The sequence below is a fragment of the Euprymna scolopes genome, chromosome 43 (genome assembly GCF_053919585.1).
Source record: "Euprymna scolopes isolate OS-2025 chromosome 43, ASM5391958v1, whole genome shotgun sequence".
NCBI lineage: Eukaryota > Metazoa > Mollusca > Cephalopoda > Sepiida > Sepiolidae > Euprymna > Euprymna scolopes.
This window is the reverse complement of record NC_136524.1, coordinates 15989635-16012148: the sequence shown is the minus strand read 5'-3', so window position 1 is coordinate 16012148 and position 22514 is coordinate 15989635. Positions and strand designations below refer to the sequence as shown.

Here is a 22514-nt window from a genome sequence, read left to right as displayed (position 1 = left end):
ATCACATCTGTAAGATAGAAGGTGCAGAGAAAAATAAAGTGTAGAACCAATCAAATTACAGATATGTTTGTGAACCTTACCAAGAATGCTTAAATGAAACAGAGATTCACCAGCCCAAATATGACAACAGCACTTCATACATGATCTGATCGTAGATTTGTTGAGATAGAGAATAGTCTCAGGTGTTTGGAAGTGTGTAAAATGGTAGAAAGAACTGATTTTACAAGCAGCAAAAAAAGTAATGGATCTAATATATTATTTTCAAGAAAGATTTGATAAGAAAGAAAGAGCAAGAAGTATTAGAGTCAATTTCTTATTTAGAGTAGAGACATCTCAGGAAGAAAAAGGACATGCCTACAATTGAAAGGCACAAGCTGAGTCCCAGTAGGATTAAACAAAACAAGCCATTTCGTACCTCATTCCATAATTGAACCCATGTCAACTTCTGGATTAGCTGAATATTTCAACTAATTCAAGACAGAGAGAGAGGCAAAAAACAATACCAGAATAGAGAGTGGTACCATCAGCATAAAATTTCCCTACCTCTTTTTTTAATTAGTATAAACATTTAGTTTTAAAACTGAAATGAGTATGAAATTTCACCTGCTTTTACACTTTTCTTTGCATTATTGTTGTATGCTGCAAGATCATTCAAGGTGCACTGGTTGGACAATAGAGGGCAGACAAGCCAATGATACATAGTGCTCCTCTCCACATTTGCAAATAATTTGATTATTTTTATAGCACCTTCTGATCATAGCAACTGTTTTGAGTCTATTTTTTAGCATACATTGCCAGGACCGCTGTGAAGAAGGTGTGTTCTCTTTACCATGCTAGAAAGCTATTAACGCCTGAAAGTATCCTATACCTCTATAAAGCCACCATTCGCCCATGTATGGAGTATTGTTGTCATATTTGGGCTGGTGCATATGCCACTAGTCTCTCGCTCCTAGACAAGGTTCAAAAGAGAGTCGCCAATCTGATAGGTCCTGAACTGTCAGCTAAACTTCAGTCTCTGTCACATCGACGAAATGTTGCATCCCTCTGCCTGTTCTATAAGTACTTTAACGGTGAATGCTCTGACGAACTGCAAGCACCTGTGCCCCCTCGACGTAAACACCCCCAATAAACCTGACAAGCAGCTAAATTCCACCCCTTCACAGTAGATCCCTAGATGCAAGAGAGCCTTCTACTCCAGTAGTTTCTTTCCCAGAACAGCTAGACTTTGGAATTCCATTCCGGGTCCCTGCTTCCGGAACTGTACTGACATGCAGAAGTTCAAGTGTAATGTGAACTGACATCTTGCTGCCCAACTTCCTACACAGTACCCTTGATGCTTATGTCCCTGATAGTAGCTCCCTAGCAATGTGCCCTGTTTGGGGTGAAAATGTAATAAAAAAAAACAAAAAAAAAACTACATTGTGTGTTTAGGAGGGATCAACGTAAAACTAAACTAAGCATTGAACACCTTCCTTGGTCGAAAATCTAAATTGTGTTTGTTGCAATACTTCCGGCTACTTTTGAAATTCTGATTAAAACTAGGATGGGTGAACATATTTGCAGTAATTACCAAGACCTACCTCAATGTTATGTGAATCTTGCTGACGACTCCAAAAATATTTTGATAACTCTTTGCCATCCTTGTGCACACATGCAGGCAACCCTAACCTATCTTTATGAGGAAAATATGAAGATGATTTTTCCAAGGAGTTAGTTCCTTCAGGAAGTCCAGTTTGTCACACTCCTTTATAGCAATAGTAAAATACAAATTTAACCAGAAATTATAAATAAAAATGGTGGAAGCTACCAAGACAGATTAGGGTAGGTGGAAGAACTTCTAAAATCAGTCCAAGCATTCTTGAAAACAAAAAGCTGTTATATCTTCTGTTGCTTATTTGTGTGTATCAGTCAAGTCAAAACTACACAAGACATGCCCATAAAATTGATACATTCTTTTTAAATATTGTCTTGGACAGAAATTGGACACATTTTTTTTTTTTGCAATGTTTGTTTTTTGAGGATCACCAGGAACAAGATGCATCTTTTGTATGAAACGCAAAATACTTTCTTGGCTTCAATCGAAGTGTAAGTATTTGAGACCAAGGATAATCAACAACATCCATTATCCCCACATTTTTTATTGGCCTAATTTGTTTAATTTGTAATTTTTTTATATTTGGTGCAAATATTTCAAAGTGTAATATATGTTCTGTCTTCTGTCAAAGAAGTGAAATTCTTAACTGAGAAAGTATAGAGACAAAGAGCGGTCTTAAAAAAAGATGTAACCCCCATTACTTTTTCTCTTTTGTTGTCCATGCCTCTAGGCAACACCTGATAGCCATGCTAGTATTAAATATCAAAAGATATCAATATAATTGATGTGAGAATATAACAATTGCAACCCAATGGGGAACAGTTGAAAAAAAATGACAACCAAATTGTGTGCAACACCAAGGATGATTGTGTGCAACACCAAGGATGATTGGCAGGATTAAATTGCTGTTCAGGCATGTCTTGGAGAAAACCAGGTTCATCAAATTTTTCAGGAGAAAAAACAAAATTGCAACCTGAAGCCACACTTTTAGAAACAAAAAAAAGCCAAATGGAAAATTTTCTGTGTTAATGCTATATAAAGAAAAAATGATTATATTGAAGATGTTAATTCTGGGCTATATTGAAGGTGTTAGCTTCCAAATATTTATGCTTTTTTTATAATTAATTTGTATTGCTTTCATAAGAATGAAGTAAACATGTTCCCTGTGAAATTGAAATCATGTTTTTTTAGCGGTAAATGTCTTGTGCTAAGGAACATTAATAATCTATTCTCCTGCTACATTACTTTAAAGCATACAAGAGAACTTGAAAAAATATTTGAAAATGTTATACTTGAAGAATTGTTGATAAATTTGTAGATGAGTATCCTAATCTAAATCCTACTCCTTAAAAAAAAGATAATAACGTGTTAGAAAAAAAAAATTATTTCAGAATTTAGAATTAGGGTTTCGTTTTGCATATAAATCTAATGTAAATTTATAACCCGTTTCAGACTGATCCAAAAAGCATTTTACGAGTATATAACCCAATTTCTTTTTCCTAAGTAAGATAAACTGTGTATGTGTTTTTTGGTTTTTTTAGGAGAGGGGGGTAAAAAAGTCATTAACCCTACTACAAACCTAAAGTCCAGGTGGCAACAGTGCCTCTTACTCCGTTCCTTAATTTTATTAATAACCTTAAGTTCAGGTAGCCACCCCCCTGATCCAACACGAATACTTTACATCTAAGAACAAGAATGATTAGATGCCATTCAAATGCAATCTGGACAAAAAGTGAGAGACCATGTTATATTAAATTTGTATGCGAAACTGATCCCTTTATCTAAATTCTAAAATAACTGCTGTTCCTTTACCTAAATTTTTCTAGTGTTGAGATGATTAATCAGAATCAGGAATAAGAAAAATTAGAACTTTTGGGGGTATGAGAATTAGAAAAATTATAGCTTTATTTCCGATTCCAAAAACGACTCTTTTACTTTTTTTCTTGACAATAAAAAATGAAGCAAACACAATGTATTTTTTAGGAGATTGTTCATTTATAGCATAAGGTTAGGAATCCCATTCCCAAATTTAGTATAGACCGTTGAAGTCTAATGTCATTTTTAAAAAATTGCCTACTCCCTTATCAAATCTTTTAAAATGTTCAAATTTCTTTTCATACTTATTTACTAAACTTCTATATGAACCTCTCATAAAGTTCATCATTAATTTAGATTTACAATGCTGTAACAAGTTTTACTTTTGTTAACTGCTCTGAAATAATGTTTTATTGTACTTTTTCAGTTTTGGCACAAGTTAAAAATATCGATGAAAATCTCAGTATGAGTTTATTAAGTTCTTGGATACAATACAATAAAGGGAAACAATTTAGAACTTTACCAAATTTAAAAAAAAAACAATTTTATCTACATTTAAAAGTAGTCCACTGAAAGAATGAGCTACTGTGTTTTTTTAGATTATGCATAAACACATTGAAAAAAACAATTATTTTAGAATTTAGTGGGAAGGTATGATTAGTTGCACATATTCAGTTTAATGTAAAATGATCCCCTATTTCCAGTTATTCTAAATTTTTAGAGAGGTTAACTAAATTTTTACTACTAACTCTAAGTATGACTAGCAAATTTTTCATTTTACCACCGAAACTTAAGGGTAGAAGTAGGAAAGTGACATGTTTTATGATTAACAATGACATATATTATGCTAAAGTTTGATCAGGAACATGACAGAGATTTAAAACAAACAAAATTGGTTACATATCGTTAAAACAGTGTGCGAAAGCAGGATCATTTTATGTTATATTTATATATGAAACTGATGTTTTGTTATTTTATTTTTACCACTGTTTTTCAGGTTGTTACATGTTTAAAAATGGGAGAATCATATTTTTCTTTTTTGGTGAATCAACATGGGGTGCAGAGATACCTTAAAAACTTCAAATTGATTTGAAAAAAAAAAAAACAACACAAAGGAAAACAAGTGCTAATTATATTATAAGAATGCAGTAGTTACAAAAATACTGGAAAAATATTTAAAAATGAAATAAAGTTTTGTCAAGAAAAAGAAATACTGACAGTTGACAATTATAAAGAAATTAAATATAAAACTATTTCTTTGAGAATTGAGAATGGGAGATCAGTTTCACACAAAGTTAATGTAAAATGAGTTATTTCAGAGATTCTAGCATTTTAGAGCAGTTAACCAAATTTTCTTTTTCTTTGGGAGATAAATTTTGTGCATTTTGGAAGATACTTTTTAAAGTGATTACACATGGTTTCACAACCTTGTCAGACGGACTTTGGGTTAATAGTAAAAAAATATTTGAATTGGTTGGAATGATAATCATTTGAAGTTAAATTTATATACGAAACTGATCTCCCACCCTAAATTCTAAGTTAATTTTGGGGATTTTGCAGTATATACGATAAAATGAAATAGTGGTTAGAAAAACAATATATAACAAATCTTACCAAAGGCAAGTTACCACCTACCTTTTGCATGAGTTAACATATTTTAAAGTGTCTCCTGAATTTGAAACACAAGTAGTGCTGTGTTGGTAAGTTAGAACGATAAGATGACCAGCATCAAATGTTCATCTAGGAAGTCTTGATAATAGCTTAAATCATAAAAATAAAACAAAATACTGATCGAAATTTACCCAATAAATGTCACTGTGACACTTATTTAAGTGGATTTCTATCACTATTAGGTTTATTTTTCAAGTTTTGAGTCATTACTGACACTTCAAAGACGGCATCATTTTGTCGACCATATTGTTATCAGTTTAACTTATCAACTTGGTTCTGCTTGTTTTTTGAACTGAATAAACTCTCTAAAATAAGACACAAAACCCTTATTAAGCTAGATAGAAGATTAACTTATCTTGTCTTTGGTATCATTTATTTGTTTATATATTTGAATATTTTTTCCCACTTTTAATTTAAGATGTTAATCTCCAAATTTGTCATTATTGTTATTAGTAGTATTACTATTATGTGTATTTTGTTTTATCAAGTCAACCACCAAATCTTTATAATTAGGATAAAAAAATATCAACATTCTTTGATAAGGGAAAGGTACAGAATAGTTTTTAAAAGGTCTCCCTTCCCATATTAAGCATGGTTTTCTGAATAGTAATATTATTTAGAAACCCATTCTTAACATAGAAGAGGGCATTGTTAACTATTTTGTTCCTATACCATTTTACATATCAAGCATCGACTATTTTCAATTATTTATGAAAAGAAATTCAAATAGCATTTTGTACACAACAAAAAATTAATATAAATTGACTTTGTTTTAGAAGAAAAATAAATCTTTGTCTTACAATTTTCAATAAAGTGTGAGGAAAATATCTGAGAAAGAATAAATTAAATAGATGCATGTAATAATGCACTCCACTCTTAAGTGCATTTTGTATGCTTAAAAAAATATATGGATTTATTTAGGGATTTTTTTAACAACTTACAGATTAAATCATAATGTAGAAGCCACTGGATATGTTATTATTAAAGTTTGATGCAAGGAATTATGACTTTTTTCATCTTCAGTGAAAGGAAAAGACTCAGTATTTTTATTTTAGGCTTTGCCTACACACAAGTCTAGTTGAATAATGAGTTCAGAACATTCACAGCACTTAAATATACAAACTGGATAATATATAAATATAAAATACTTTATTAAAACAAAACAACTTTATTTTGGAGATCACAATTCTCAATCCCTATTTTTCTTTTATCTCCCACACTAACTTAGAGATTGACCTGCTTGTTTTCAGATTTTTAAAAACAGTAAGCCGGTTACACTTAGAATGAGTTGGGAAGCTTTTATTAACCTGCCCCTTATCTCATTTTATTTTTTTTTTATTGTTTGCAATTTGTCCCTCCCCATCTTACATGTAATTTTTTTTTTATATATAAGATTCATTTTAAAACATTTTAAGCAAGATTAGGCCCATAGAGTGAATGCAGTATTCATGTGATTAGTTTAGAGTAAGCTCCGAAAAAATGTTAAGACAAAATATGGTATGATTATCAACCCACTCAATTTCCTAAACAATTTTGGCCTCATTATTTTCAATTTATTGTCACCAATAAAAAGACTAGCATTTCAAGTACACACCATTTTAACTGAATTTTATGAAAACATTTGAAATATATGGAAATTGAAATCAAAATAAAACAATGTCTTTAGAAAGTTACGAACAAATATTTAATTAGGAATTTGATTTGAATTAATTACTCTAAGAATAATTTACAGTTAATTCCCAATTATTTGTTACTTTGAAACAAAACAATTCAACCTCCTTTGACAATGTATTTTATATCATATCTTTATGCGTTAACAACATAGTAAAACTCCTACATTTAATAAGATGGGGAGTTGAAATTGGTCAATTAATATTTGACCTTCAATGAATAATGGAGAAAGACGATATGTTTAGCTTTTCATACTACACATTGGCTTTCTCTGACTTCACTGAAAAAAAAAACTAAATATTTAACATTTAAATGACTTCACTGAAAAAAAAACTGTAAATATTTTATTTCATGAAGAGTTGTTATGTAAATATCACATTTATTGCACTCAACAACTTAAAAATATTTAATTATAACATTTTCTTTAATAGTTATTACCAAATATGTTTATCTGAAATCATCGAAAAAAAAAATCCCAGCTAAAACTTAAGACAATAACAATTTTGAAGCCCAAACTTTACTTATTTGTAACTAATAATTTTCAAATATTTTTGTAAAATAGTGAAAAAAAAAAAAAAAAAAAAAATTAAAAAAGGCTTTAACAATAGTTGAAGACCAAACTTCTTAAAAAAAATTACAATTTTTTTAAATAATTATTATAAAATATTTTTGTAAAATAATCAAAGAAAGACCTTTTTTAAAAATCCGAGCGCCTACAATTTGAGTCAGGGACGCCATCGAGATCCAAGCAAGAGAATAAACCATCTGCTATCCATCGGTGATCTTAAGCTGTATGCTAGCTCTGACACCGATCTGCACCACCTTCTGCAGGTAGTACACACATTCTCCAGTGACATCGGAATGAAGTTTGGCCTGGATAAATGTGCCAAATGTACACTCAGAGTTGGGAAGAAGACTCACACAGAAAATATGCAGTTTAATGAAAACATCGACATCAGGGATCTAGAAGAGCATGAGCCTTACAAGTACCTTGGCATTGAGGAAAACGAGAACATACAACATGCCAAGATGAGGGAGAAGATTAGTAAAGAATATGCACACCAGGTGAGGAAAATATGCAAAACCCAGCTCACCAATAAAAATAAAATTACTGTCGTCAACCAGCTTGCTATGCCAGTAATAACATACAGCTTTGGTATCATCGACTGGCCACAAAAATACATCAACCGGCTAGATGTAAAGACACGGAAGCTACTCACGCTTCATAAAATAATATACAGAAATCAGTGTCTACCAAGGCTGTATTTGCCCAGGGGAGAAGGAGGTCTGGGACTCTCAGAGATTAATCATCAACATAGGGCAACTATTGTGAGCACCGGTCAGTATCTGAGAAGCTCCCAGAATGACACCCTCTCAATAGTATATGAACATCAAGAGACAAGGGCCAGCAGAACAACATCAGTCACCCAGCTGGCCAAGCATTTTGGTCAGAGTTGTCTCTCAGATGAGGACAGAACACCAAACAAGTGTGCCACAGAAATAGCAAGAAAGAGCCAGCAGAAATATACCGAGACCTTTCAACAGATGAACCTTAAAGAATGGGAACAACATCAGCGTGCAAAGTATTTTCTGGGGGAACTTTCTCGGGAATACATAGATAAAGAAGGTTCTTTGGACTGGCTCAAAAGAGGATCCCTCCACCACGATCAGGAAAGGGTCATAATGACTGCCCAAGACCAGGGATTGATGACCAATGCATTCAAGAAGATGGCAGGGATCAGTAATGACAAAAAATGCAGGTTCTGCCATACAGAATTGGAAAGTGTTGGTCATCTGATATCAAGTTGCAAAGTTCTTCTAGGGGACGGTTACTATACAGCGAGACATGATGGAGTATGCAAGTACCTCCACTGGACCATCTGTAAAAAATTAAACACCCAGTGTAGCAGCAAATCCTGGGAACATCAACCTGAAAGAACAGTTGGAAATGACTTATATACCATACATTACGACCATGTAATCCCTACAGCCACCTACCTTGAAAATGCTGCTGAGAAACCTGACATAGTTATATGGAATAAGTCAGAGAGAGTTGCAACCTTGATTGAAGTGAGTGTTCCTAATAATGGCGGTCTTAACAGAGCTGAAAGAGAGAAACAGACCAAATACCAAGGTCTCATGTATGATATGAAAAGAAACTGGAACCTAAAGGGGATATCAATCATACCAGTTATCATAGGTGCTACAGAACTTATGAAGAAGAACCTGAAGTCCTATCTAACTAATATTCCTGGTGAACCAAGTGCAAAAGAGATTCAGACAATTGCACTTAAGGGAACAGTGAGGATACTAAAAAGAGCTCTCAATTGGTTTCAATAAAAAAGCGGGGCAATGTTGGCAGCTGGTTTGGCTGCCCCATACCCAGCATTACAATCTTCAAAGGTAGCTACCAAAAATGGCAGTTTCTTTCACCTCTTTCAGACATAACGATTTAACCATAACTTTTCTTCTTCTTTGGTTCAATGAGGAAGGTAGAGTGTAGAGACTGATCTACCTCTTTCATTCAGCTATTGATTTTAAAATCTTTTTACATTTATTCCCTTTCTCTGCAATTAACAGATATAATGTACCAGGAATCCATGGGTTGAATTTTGTGTTACACGATTCCCTTGGTGGTGGTGGAATTGCATCTCTCAGAAGTGACCCACAGGTAAGATAAGAATAGTTAAATAATCAATCACAGAATATTCAAAGTTAAATATCAATGAAGGGTGAAACAATTACAAAAGTTTGTTCAGGTTTTGCAATGAAGAGCTGATGAAGTAGTTTCCATAGCGAGAGAGATTCTGGTATAGTTTATACCCTTTAATTGACAAGTGTTGATCATGTTACTTTTATTTAAGCAATCGAACATGGCTGCTATTTTTTACATAAAATGACATCTTTTCTAATTTTTCTAAGAATTTCCTCATTTATCATTTTTGACTGATCAAAATGTATCATTTAACTGACTTGTATTTACATTCTTTACTGTTAAATTTTATTCCTAGTATTTGTTCGTCGAGCTACTCGGTTGCATGGTTAATTATTCACTTAGAATTGTGCTGATTGTAAAATATAAAACATTTTTCTTTTCTTTTTCAGGGTAAAGCTTATGGTCAGATACTGATGGATTTTCCAATTAAAAATGTTCCTAAACTTTTGCCTTAAGGAAAGAACTTTGGAAGAAATTCTTTTTTAACAAATATTTGTTCTGGAGATAGTGTTAAGTAAAAAATCTATTAAAAAAGTTTTCGATGATTTTCCAAATTAAACAAACAAACAAAAAAATCATAAGTTTTCCAACTGATGTTGAATTTCTTTTAAACACTGATCAATGGAAAACCAAAGTATTTTTGGATTCAATTTGATATCGTCTTGCTGAGCAATAAAAATACATTTATTCTGGTATTTTCAAGAAATCAATTTGGATTATAGAATTACTGACCAATCACATGAAACAAGAAATGAAAAATTGTTCAAAGTTTTGCTCATATTTTAAATGATTATACTGTGATCTAATTTTTTAAATAAAAGCATTTTATTTTTACAAATGAATCAAGATTTGCAATAAAACAAAATGAAAAAGCAGGAAATGTTTGTGTTGAAATTATTTTTCATGATCAAAAAATAATATATGAAGATAAATTTTATTTCTAATTGCTATCAGACAAAATGTAAATAAAACTTTATTTTTATTATCAACTATCCGCATACTAGTTTGCTTAGTAGACTAACAAAAAATAAAAAGTACTATTCAATGTGAAAATGTTTACATTATTTTTTTAAAACAAATTTTATCACCACAATTCATTCAATATTATGTTGCTTTGTAAAATTAATACAAATAAATACAAGCATGATAATTGTTCAACTGCATCTCCACTTAATAATGATATGATTTAATAAGTATCAACACTGATTCGATCCTCATTAAGTTGTTGGTTATTTTCAAATTTAGACTTTTTAAATTTGAGGTTGTACAAATTTTTTTATAAAAAAAAACTCAAGACAAGTTTAGACTTTGACATTTTTAATGCGTGCCATCAAACAAAAAAAAATCAGATCTTAATGCAAAAGCTTCTCCAGCAAGTGTCGAAATAATTATTGAATATAACTCCATATTGTCAACATCTGGTCTGGTTCTTAAATATAAAACCGCTCCATTATACTTGGAACTAGAAAAAGAAAAAACAAAAAGTGGAATTAGCAAAAAAAAAAACTATGATATTGATAAAGATATTGTAAAAATTACATAAATCATAATTTTTATAGCAACAGTTCAAATATACCTTATCATTCAAAGTAATATTAAATATGAAGCTATATTTGTCGGCATCAGAAGGAGTATCAGGTCTATAAAAATTTTGCCTCGGTTATAAGGAAATGACTTCCAAATAAACCTGACCAGAGATAATTTTTGGGAGTCAATTTTTTTTTAAGTTGTCCAACACATATCACCATGTAAGATGGATGTTTAACTGAATATGATATTGTCTGCACATGTTATTACCATCTATATATATAAAATGCAAAATGTTTGTGTGTGTGTGTTTGTATGTCTCACAAAAACTTTTGACAGAGGCCAAACCGGTATCGTTTTAAACCTTGACCCTTCGGACAACAAATATTGAAAACTTGGCCAAAAACAGTAATTCCATCACCCTCAACTGGCCGGTTTCCTACAAGGAGGGGTCGTTTTTTTTGCAAGTCATCGTATTATCATATCGGTTTGATTGACTTTTCTTAATTTCAATGTTGCAAACTTCTGGTCGAACAGTGGAGCATCAGTTATGCGTAAGATTTTCTTACACTTTCTTTTTCGCCTTCACATCCTGCCTGCCTACTACCACTTTTTCTTTTTTAACACCGCTCTCCATCTTGTCCCCCCCCCACTGCTACTACCATTTTTTTTAACACCTCTCTCTATATGGGCTGCTAACTGTTGTTTTGATTTCTCTCCCCCACTCACTACTACTAGTGTTTTTTAACACCTCCGCCTTTTTTTTTTCTTTTTTCACACACCTACAAACACTCGGGTAACGCCGGGCACCTACGCTAGTCTATAATATAAAAGTGAAAATGTGTGTGTGCACTTTTTTTGTATGTCTGGCAATTTTTTATATACTCCCTAGATTATATTATCTCCGATTTACGAAAGGAGGTCGTCTCGTTCTTTTATTTGAGCGACTTTTACATGCTATTTTCGCTCTATTTCTTACTCTCGTGTTTGTTTGGCTTTTCCGAATAAAAACGTGAAACTGAATCCGGAGCAACTGCGTCTACCTGGCATTTGTGCCAGAGACGTCCAGAAAGCAATGAGCTTTGATCAATGCAGGCAAAACCCGTCATATCAGAAAATTGCTATTCATTTGGATACTCCCCTTTTTATGGGAAGCTGGTTTTCCCCAACATCTTGGGGAAACAAACAAATACGCAGAAACTGGCTTGCAGCCAAACGTAAGTGCGGGATTTCATTCCCCTTTGGCGTGATGTTTGACCTCATTAAATTTACACACCTGTGTGAATTCATTCACTTAACTTTTTAATCTTTTAATTACAACCATTCTCATTTCCTCTGCCCTCTTAGCGTCGCGGTTAGTTATCAAGTTATCACTTTCTTTTCTGCCTTTGCCTCAAGGCTTTGGGTTTGAGCCTACCTGCCTACCGAAACTTTTTTTTTTCCTACTACACACACACTGACAAACACCCGGGCAACGTCAGGCACCCCCGCTAGTCTTCTAATATATAAAAGGCAAAATGGGCACATACGTTTTTGTATATTCATGAAAGGCTTCTCGCGTCTGTTAGATTCCGGTAGAAGTTTTCTTATACTTCTTAGATCATAATATTTCAGATTTGCAAACAGATATTCTCTCTATCTTTTTTTGATCAAGTTTTTAAAAATTCCTTCGGTTTGAGTGTTTTTCGTATAAATAAAGCAAAAACAATCGAATGCAACCAACAACTCCCGGCCTTTGTCCGGGTAGTATCTGTTCTTAATTGGTCCTTGGTCAATGTAGGGGAAACCTTTCATACTGAGACAATTACTATTTATTTGGATACTGTCAGAGTGTCCCATTTTTTAGGGGAGCTGCTTTTCCCCCCACATTAAAAACGACCTTCGTGGGAGGTTTAAAGACAACACCATTTCTGCAAGTCATCTTTTTGATTGACTATGTTAAATTTGAATGCTTAACACTTCCGGTCGCATCATGGCATAGCAGTAAAACGTCAGGTTTTCTTTCACTTTCTTTTACGCCTTTGCATCATGGGTTCGAGCCTGCCTATTACAACTTTTTTTTTTTTTGCTCACCCAGTCAATGTTAGGCACCCAGGCTAGTTCATACGTAAAAATGAAATGGAAAAAGTGATCTGATATTGTTGAATATCAAAAATTTAGATTTTACCAATTTTAAAACAAATCATTCCAAAATCAAATAAAGCATCATAAATAGAATGTTGTTGCCATAACCACCTTCAAAGTGTCTTTATTTTCAATGCAAGAAAGAGGCTATTTGGTTATAAGAAATGGATTTCATTTTAAAATGTTATTTTCCTAATGAGATTAAGAAACAAAATGTCATTTACTAGTTGATTCCTTTTCTTTTTAGTTAATTATTACTTTAACAACTTGAGCAAATGGAGTTGTGTCTAAAACCATTTAAACCATCGACTGTTCAAATGTTATAAGAGGATAAAAATTACTACAGAAACAGTAGTAGAAACTTGCTATGAAGCAAGCGAACAACAGAAGATGTATTTGAGAGAAACAGCTGACCTTATAGGCTTGTATATACTGATGTTTATTAGCTGTTTTCTTTTCGGATAAAGTTAATGTCAAGAGAGAGATAAAGCGCCTTCCTAGGGCTTTCCTCGTCTAAGTTTTATAGCATGGTACTTTCTTTTTTTTTTGGGCGGGGGGTATTTCATGGCATATCTTTTAAAACTTTATGTAGTCATATTTGGGGGGTATTTCGTCTTATAGATAATGTTGGGCCATCAGGAGAGAATACGCACCATTTAAAAGTGCCAAAATTTGTATATTTCCTTTAAAAGTGAACCAAAATATGGACCTCATTATTTAAAAAGCTTCAGAAATTTCTCCACTTATTTTTTTTTAACTATTCCTATAAAACTTGGTACTTTTGTGTCAAATGATATGCTCTTTCTGAATATGCAGTTAAGTATCTTTTTATGCATTTTTATAAACTAAGCTCATTTCGAATTAATATAAATTCAAAGTTTTTAAAACTGGTACAAATTGTCAGTCTAATCATGACCATATTGATTGTTACTGTGATTGAAGACAATGGAAAGATTAATATTAATTGTTGCTGTGATTGAAGACAATGGAAAGATTAATATTGATTGTTACTGTGATTGAAGACAATGGAAAGATTAATATTGATTGTTACTGTGATTGAAGACAATGGAAAGATTAATATTGATTGTTACTGTGATTGAAGACAATGGAAAGATTAATATTGATTGTTACTGTGATTGAAGACAATGGAAAGATTAATATTGATTGTTACTGTGATTGAAGACAATGGAAAGATTAATATTGATTGTTACTGTGATTGAAGACAATGGAAAGATTAATATTGATTGTTACTGTGATTGAAGACAATGGAAAGATTAATATTGATTGTTACTGTGATTGAAGACAATGGAAAGATTAATATTGATTGTTACTGTGATTGAAGACAATGGAAAGATCCTTTATGACATCATAAATGATAATATTATCCAGTTGAAGATTCCTGCTCCATATTCGAAGAAAAGAAATATTTAATTCTTTAAAAGTTAGATAAAATTATTTTAAGCATGACAAGAGAATTGACATTTGCTTTATTTATTAAATTTTAATAAAAGAGAAATTATATTCTACTACATATTCTTTACAATCATATCATTTGATGTGTTTTAATTTTCAGAATATTGTTAATATCTATTCAAACTAGAATTATGGGCCAAAATTCTAGTTTATATTAAAACTAGCAGGGGTACCTGGCGTTGCCTGGGTGTTTGGAGGTGTGTATGTAGGAGAGGGTGACCCTGTTTTAATAGTATTAAAGAAAACATTAAAAAAATTGGAAAAACCAATACAAAGCAAAACAGCGAACAAACGTAAAAAAAAAAGGAAAAAAAAGGTATAAAAGAGGAAAAAAAGTTTAGGTAGAAAGACAGACTCGAACCCAAAACATCGAGGCTAAGGCAGAAAAAAAAAATGTCCGACACGTTACCCCTACGCCAAAGAGACATACACTTAATAACAGATAAAATTAAACCTTTAAAAACACTTGCAGGTGGTTTTAAACTAACGTCAACATTTTCTAGGTCAAACGTGACGTCATTGTCGTAGTAGCAGGATGAGAGAAAATGATAGTGGTGGGACGATTAATCGGAATCGTTAATCGTAAGAATCGTGTATTTTGGGAGGTATCGGAATCAGAATCGCATCGTTAAAAAATACCTTAATTTTCCGATTCCTTCATTACGATTCTTTTAGTCTGATGTTGAAAAAAAGAAAAAAATTTCCTGATATTTCTAACCGCAAGAGAGAAATAAAAAGAAACCAAAGAAATTCATTATTAACAGGGCAATGCTTAGTGCCCCTCCCTTACAAGGTTCATTCATTCAGATCTATTGTAATCAAAACTACAAAAGAGTTAACTTGAAAAGAAGTATGCAGGACTCTACATTGCGAGTAAAAATAAAAAAACGCTTATCTTTTTGGCGATTGTTTTTTTTTACTGACAAATCTTCTAATACTGAATGAAAATGCTTTTTCAACTTATATTTTCTGAAAACGAGCAAAGTCAAATTATTTAAACAGTAAAAGGTTTAATAGAACAATATACTTTTTTTTTTCTTTTTTTAAAAGAAGGCTTTTGAAAGAAATATCTCTAAAATGAAATTGATCCCGTTGTATTATTTTGCAAAGTTTTGACAGTAGTCGGCTTCTTTTGAAGTTTCAAAAAAATCGACCCCATACCTATCTCTTCCAAACCTAAAGTTATTAAATAACCCCTTCGTTAATTTAAGGGTAATTAATTCAATTCAGTCAATTTTTTTTTTTTAATTTCATTGAAATAAAATCCATTATTTTTTTTTTTTCTCCAGAAAGATAAAACCCTGAATTTGATTATATTAAAAGCAGAATAATATCTTTTTTCTAGAATTTTAAATTGAAAATTAAAAGTGTTTTGCACAGTTTTTTGCTGAACGAAAAAGAAATTAATATATATATTTTTAAAAGGTTTTGTAATCAATTAATTTTTATGTCTAAATAATATTTACGATTAATTAAATAATTTCATTTTAAAAAGTATTTATAAATAGAATTTTACTAAGGACTTATAGTTTAGCAATATTGAACCGCATCAACCATGTGTGAATTGAACACAGTCAACCAAAAATAAAATTCAAAAGAAAATGCGGGTTTGTATTACTGTACACAGATTCAGAAAACTTGTCAAAAAACAAATATATAACAAATAAATGTTATCAAAGGCAAGATAAGTTATTTTTCTACCTAACTGGATATATTTTTCGGGTTTTTATTCAATGTAACATGTTTATTCAGCTCGAAAAGCATATAGTGTTTACCGATGTATTGGAAAATTCAAAATGGCGCCCGACACTCTCTTTAACACGGTAAGTTCAGGAAAAGATGTTATAAATAATAAACTATACAAAATACTGCTAGAAACTCGCTCAATATATGTTACCGTGACATATTTTGACATATATTCGGTGTTTTTTTAATAGTATTTTGTCTAGTTTATTATTTATAACACCTTTTCCCGAACTTACCATGTTAAAGAGAGTGTCGGGCGCCATTTTGAATTTTCCAATACATCGGTAAACACTGCATGTTTTTCGAGCTGAATAAACATGTTACATTGAATAAAAACAAAATAAATTACCCAGTTTGGTAGAAAAGTAACTTATCTTGCCTTTTTGAAGTTGAAGATGATGAGTTGAAAGCCATTTGCAAAGTCTGTCAAATTAAAATATCGCGAGGAATAACACCATCTAACATGACCACAACCAACACGTTAAAACATTTAACTATGAAGCATCCAAATAAATTGGAGGAGCAAAATAAAAAAGAAAAGGAACAAAAAATTACCAACTAGTCACTCAGAGCAGTTTTATTAGTGAGGGTCGAAATCGCAGTGTCTTTTTTTTTTTTTTTGCCTACGTCACCATTTAGGTGTCACCATATTTTTTTTTAACCCTCCTTAACTTTAAAGAGTAAATACAATATATACAACTAAAAAAATAATTTTTAAAAATGCTGATTCCATTCATGAAAAATTCTTTTAACTAGAAATCAAAACTTAGGTAAAGATAGCTGACTGACAGCAACAGGAGCACTGGTTAACTACTGAACCACGTGGAAATGTGTGTGTGTGGGGGGGGGGGGAAGGAAATTAAATGATGATAATAAATTATGATAACCGTCTTTGAAAGGCACTAAACTCCTAAAATTTACTTCTTTAAAATTTTAGGCGGCACTCCCCGGCGATTTTAAAGCACTCTCTCTCTCTCTCAAAAAAAAAAAAGATTTAATTTTTAAGTTTGGGAAAGATATATTTATTATAACCAAATTCCTGTATGAAGACTGGATCTACTTTATTGGACGTTAATTTGTGAGATAAGTAATTTTTCAATGCTTAATATGTTTTTAAAGTTTCAATTATCAATTAAATTTTTTTAATTGCATTTATTTTTCAATTTATTTAAAAAAAACAGGGTTTTAAATGTATTTTTCAAGGTAACAAGCTTCGAAAGAAGTCTAATAAAAAAAAATCACTTAATTTTTAATTTCGACAACCCTGAGAATTTAATTATTAAAAAAATATTGAAATGTGACATTTTTTTATTTAACATTTCTATTAGTTCAATTAATTTTCTTTCAATAATTCATTTCACTCAACAAACTTCACCATTTTTTTTTTTATTTTTTTTTTATCTTTTTCTGTAATTTTGGTAATTATGTTTGCTCAATTTTATCTAGTATTTCATTTGTTTTTTATAGTGGTATCATTTTTATATGTGTTCCTTTGATATACCCTATTTCAAAATTAGTTTGGCTAAACTTATTCTTCACGTTAGAAACAACGTGTAAAAGCAATGAAAAAGTAAGAAAAAATAATAGGTGTTAACTACTCCTTGTGAATTATGGAGGTCTGAAGAACTGCCGTCACAAATACAACTATCAATAGCTAAACAAAAAATCGTTTTTGAAATTCCTTTAATTGTAACTTTTCGCTATACCTACCTTTTGGTATAAAACACTAAAACTTTCGATTAATGGTATTTCTCATATATGGTCGTTAACTTTGGAAAGGTTATTTTGTATCTACGGAGCCATGTCACGTGGTATATTGTTTTTTTTTTTTCATTATGCACGTTCATTTATAAATTATTAAATCAAATATTTATCTTTTTTATATTTAATTAGTATATATTTTCTTTCTCTTCCGCTATATTTTTTTTTATTTAATTCATTAAATCTGTTAATTATGAGGACCAAAATAATGAATCGTGTTAATTTATTCTCTAATTTTCTTGTTTTTGTTCTGTTATATAAATTCTATTTTATTTGTTTTTTCTCTGAAGGATAAATTCTATTTTCTTTGAGTTTTTTTTTCTGTATTCCAATTAAGTAAAATAAATTTTCTCTAAAATAAATTTTGCTAATTTTTCCGTTTAGTTTACTATATAATAATATTATTTAAACCAAAACACGACGGTGTAGGCATAAAATATCTCTTCCAAAGTTAGGGAACATATTTGGGAACTACCGACCATAAGTATAAAACTACCTGGTATATTTCAAAACAATAAATTCCCTAGGAATCGGAATCGTACTTGGTATCGGAATCGTGAATCAATATTTTCCTGGAATCGGAATCGGAATCGTATAAAAATTAGGAATCGTCCCAACACTAGAAAATGAAGGAACGATTTTTTCGGCACAGCTCCCTGTACAAAACTGATGATTTTAGGGTGAAGGAATTAGTGTTTTTGGCCAATTTTTCGATATTTGTTGGGCGAAGGTTGGAACTTTAAAATGATACCTATCTGGCGAAAATTTGTGGCCCATGTCGAAAGTTTTTGCGAGACATACATACACATACACATTTTCGCTTAACGGTCAAAAACAGCATGGGACGGACCACATGAAAGGACGTAAAGCCAACACGACACCTAAGGATGCGAAAAAACAACGCAGTAAGAACAAGGACATTTACCATGGAGCACGTACGGGTTACATACAAACAGGGGGAAGTTTCACAGTAGCAAACAGGACTGTTATAAACAAATCCTTGTATACGTCCGAGGACCCTCCGCAGATGCTACTAATTAACGTACCTGAGATAATGAGACCATCGGGGTCACCTGGAATATTATACTTCACGTTCGAACTAACATACATGCTAGAATTAGAAATTTGGTACGAATCATACAAGCACCCGAGCAAACTTCCTGTCAACGACCACAACTGTGCACAAATAGGTGTGGACGACGACTGGCACTACGAATTACACAACATAGTCGCACCGAACAGACATCTACACGGACAGATCCCCAAAGGGATGTTACATGGACACGGCACATACATCGCAAAGGACACCCACACGGGTGTGACGATTGGCTACAACCACGGCAAGTTCGTGAACAAGTAAGAGGACACGCCCTAAAGGAGGCGGGGACTAAAAACCGCTGACGACAAAATTTAAACTGCGTCAGCAAAATCACATTTACGCCACACATATCCCACTTGCAAAGTCAGCGAAATTTGATCCTAGAAAAATGTGCAGACCTAAGGGAAAAACCATTATAAATAGGACGGCTTGGGAACGATTCCTCAGACAGCGAAGATGGAGGCAGCTACACAACACGAGGAGAAGACCCGCTTCAACGAGTACATCCTTTCCGACACCCAGGCCGGACGCAAACTCACTCCATACACTTGGGTCTACAGATGGCGACGGACCAACTCCTTCGACTTAAAGCCTGACCAACCTCACATACCGCCCTTCCGAAAAGCTTGCACCTTCAACGAGACAGACCGAGAGAACTCACTGCTGGCGAACCTGCTCGACCAAAGGCCGAACATTGTAGTTTACCACAAAGCAGGACCGAGCCGACTGAAGAACTGCTCGGACGTGGACCATTTCCACGTCATCAGTTGGCATTTCGAGCATCCGACCAGCGAGTACGGATTCAGTCGCTTGAAGAGGACGCTGCAGGATCGAGGGGAACAGGCGTATACCATGACATGTCCAAAGGTATACAGTCCCTACGGGCTTTGCACGTACCTGACGACGGATCCGACCATCAGAACAGTGCTATCGGCAGGGAACCTAACGACGGAACGACAACTAGCGGTGCTACGGAGACTAACGGAGAAGACCATCAGGGAGCCAAGTCCGGAACTCGAGGAATCGCGCCTAGCCAACAAGGCAGATAGCCTGAGAGGTCAAAAATACGACTTTCTCACAAAAATCATGAAGAAGGCAAATTCCACGGACGTCGGAGACCTGATGATTTACTGCGCTAGGACGGCAAAACCGTCCACAAGACAGACCTGGGCCAGCATACATAAAAACACGGCAAACCTAGCGAACATCATCGCCGCTGCAGCTACGGACGTCCAAATACAGAGTCGGGTCACGCCGATCCACGAACAGATTCGGGAGAAACACGAGCTATTCTCGGCGATGACGCATCAGTACTGGCCGGTACAAAAGTCGCTCGACATCTACGACGAATGGCTGGAGTACCACCAGATCGACGCCGACGAGTTCGCAACGGGGACGTTCGAGGTTTGCCACAAAATAAGACCAAAGAAAAATGCTCTACATATAACCGGACCATCGAATTCGGGAAAATCATACATCCTCCGCAGCATCAGAAACGGTCTGATGAATGCGGGAAGAATGAGATGCCAGGCGAGTGACAACTTCACCTTCGGCAGCTGCGTAGACAAGAGCCTCATATTCACTGAGGAAATGTGGTTCACACCACAGAACGTGGAGGAAGCCAAGTGCATCCTAGAGGGAACGGACACCTACGTGAACGTGAAGCATCAGAGCGAGCGAATCCTAAAACGCACGCCCTGCTTGTCCACCAGCAACGACGAACCATGGCGTCACGTGGCCAACGAAAAACAGGCCATGATCAACAGGATGTTCCTGTTTACAACCCGAACAGCGATGGACGACCTAAAGGGATGGGGAACGTTAGAACTCAACCCGCTGATGTGGCTGACAATATGGAGGAAACACATCACGGACTACCAGCGAGACGGTTACATCCCGAAGGCAGGTAAATTGACCGCACAACCAAAACCGTCATCAAGATACACGTGGAAGGAGGAGGACGAACACAATCCTTCAAAGAAACTACGAGTACGGGACGTGCGGCGCAACTTACTGCCTGAAATGAACGAGCAGTGCATCCTAGATCCAGACCAGCCAGCCCAGGTATGTTTGACACACGGACATCCCATAAACTGTCCGACGCCACCAAACGACTCCGAGGACACAGTACCATTCATGGACTCTGACTTAGAAGATATGATGACAAATAGTAATTCGCCGTCGGCGCCACCAGACACAGACAGTACAGACTTGATCATAACTGACAGTGACGACGACAAAGAGAACAACGACGAAAAAAAAAAAAAAAAAAAAAACATCAACGAGTTCACACTAATACGAGACAGGGAACTGCACACACGCATACACATAACGCACAAACAAACAAAATCCTTGCAGACATTGGTAATGTACTGCGAGGAATTGCTGACAGACTCTGACTGATAAAAAATAAATCCATCTATGGTCTAAGTCTAAGGTGTCATGGCCGCCAAAAAACTTTTTCCTATCTAATGTCTGTCCTTTGTATTATTATTATTATTATTACTACTATTACTATTATTGGAATTAGTATTATTATTGGAATTATTATTGTAATTGCAATATTATTGTATAATAAACATATATATATATATATAATACCATACATGTGTTTGTATTTTAATATTTTTCCTTCTGCATGACGCATGACATGAGATGCATGAAATTATTTTTCAGAATCACCAGACATTAGATGAATGAAAGTTTTTCTACGCGCGCGCGTTATATTTCTATAAACTCTATAAGGTAAGGTATTAGAGCATGGCACTAAGTGGCAACTTAGATAAGTCCAATTCTCCAGTATTCTATTTTATTCCAAACCTGTCAGAGAAAATAAAAAAATCTCTATGTCGGGTGCCCCCCTCCACCATTAAACGTTTAATGGTGGAGGGGGGCACCCGACATAGAGATTTTTATATATATAAAAGATTTTTTTATATATATAAAAGTAAATTGTTTTTACACCAACATTGAGTTAAAAAAAAAAAAAATTGTTTTGAACTAATAAAATACTTTCCAATACTATTTTTTTTTTGTATCGCTTAGGTTTTCGACATAAATTTTTATTATCGCTTTTATGACATTACACCAAGGCTATAATTATTTTGTAATGATAATGTTTTAAACTCTATTTATAAAAACACAAACAGCTCAGTTGATACAATGTCAGTTAACGTTCCCATGGTTTAAGTTTCAATGACATCCACTTCAGTTGTTGGAAATTTAATTATTATTAATGCACGATTTTCTATTTCTAAAAGTTGTTCAGATAATCCAAGTCATGATAGAAAAATTAGAAAAAGCATAAGTCTGGTGAA

At 33.5% G+C, this 22514-nt stretch overlaps 1 protein-coding gene and 1 long non-coding RNA gene across 3 annotated transcripts in view; one reads left to right on the top strand and one right to left on the bottom strand.

Annotated features, from left to right (window-relative positions):
* Nucleotides 1-10342, top strand: part of LOC145268211 (uncharacterized) — a 227321-nt gene extending 216979 nt beyond the window's left edge. For both annotated transcript variants that reach the window (XM_080123510.1, XM_080123511.1), the window contains exons 19-20: nt 9332-9422; nt 9857-10342. In XM_080123510.1, the coding sequence (XP_079979636.1) occupies nt 9332-9422; nt 9857-9922 (157 nt within the window). In that variant the 3' untranslated portion in view covers nt 9923-10342. The remainder of the gene's footprint in view (nt 1-9331; nt 9423-9856) is intronic.
* Nucleotides 10343-10767: 425 nt separating this feature from the next.
* Nucleotides 10768-22514, bottom strand: part of LOC145268212 (uncharacterized) — a 38363-nt gene continuing 26616 nt past the window's right edge. The window contains exon 2 of the long non-coding RNA XR_013864859.1: nt 10768-10929. This is a non-coding gene — a long non-coding RNA (uncharacterized LOC145268212). The remainder of the gene's footprint in view (nt 10930-22514) is intronic.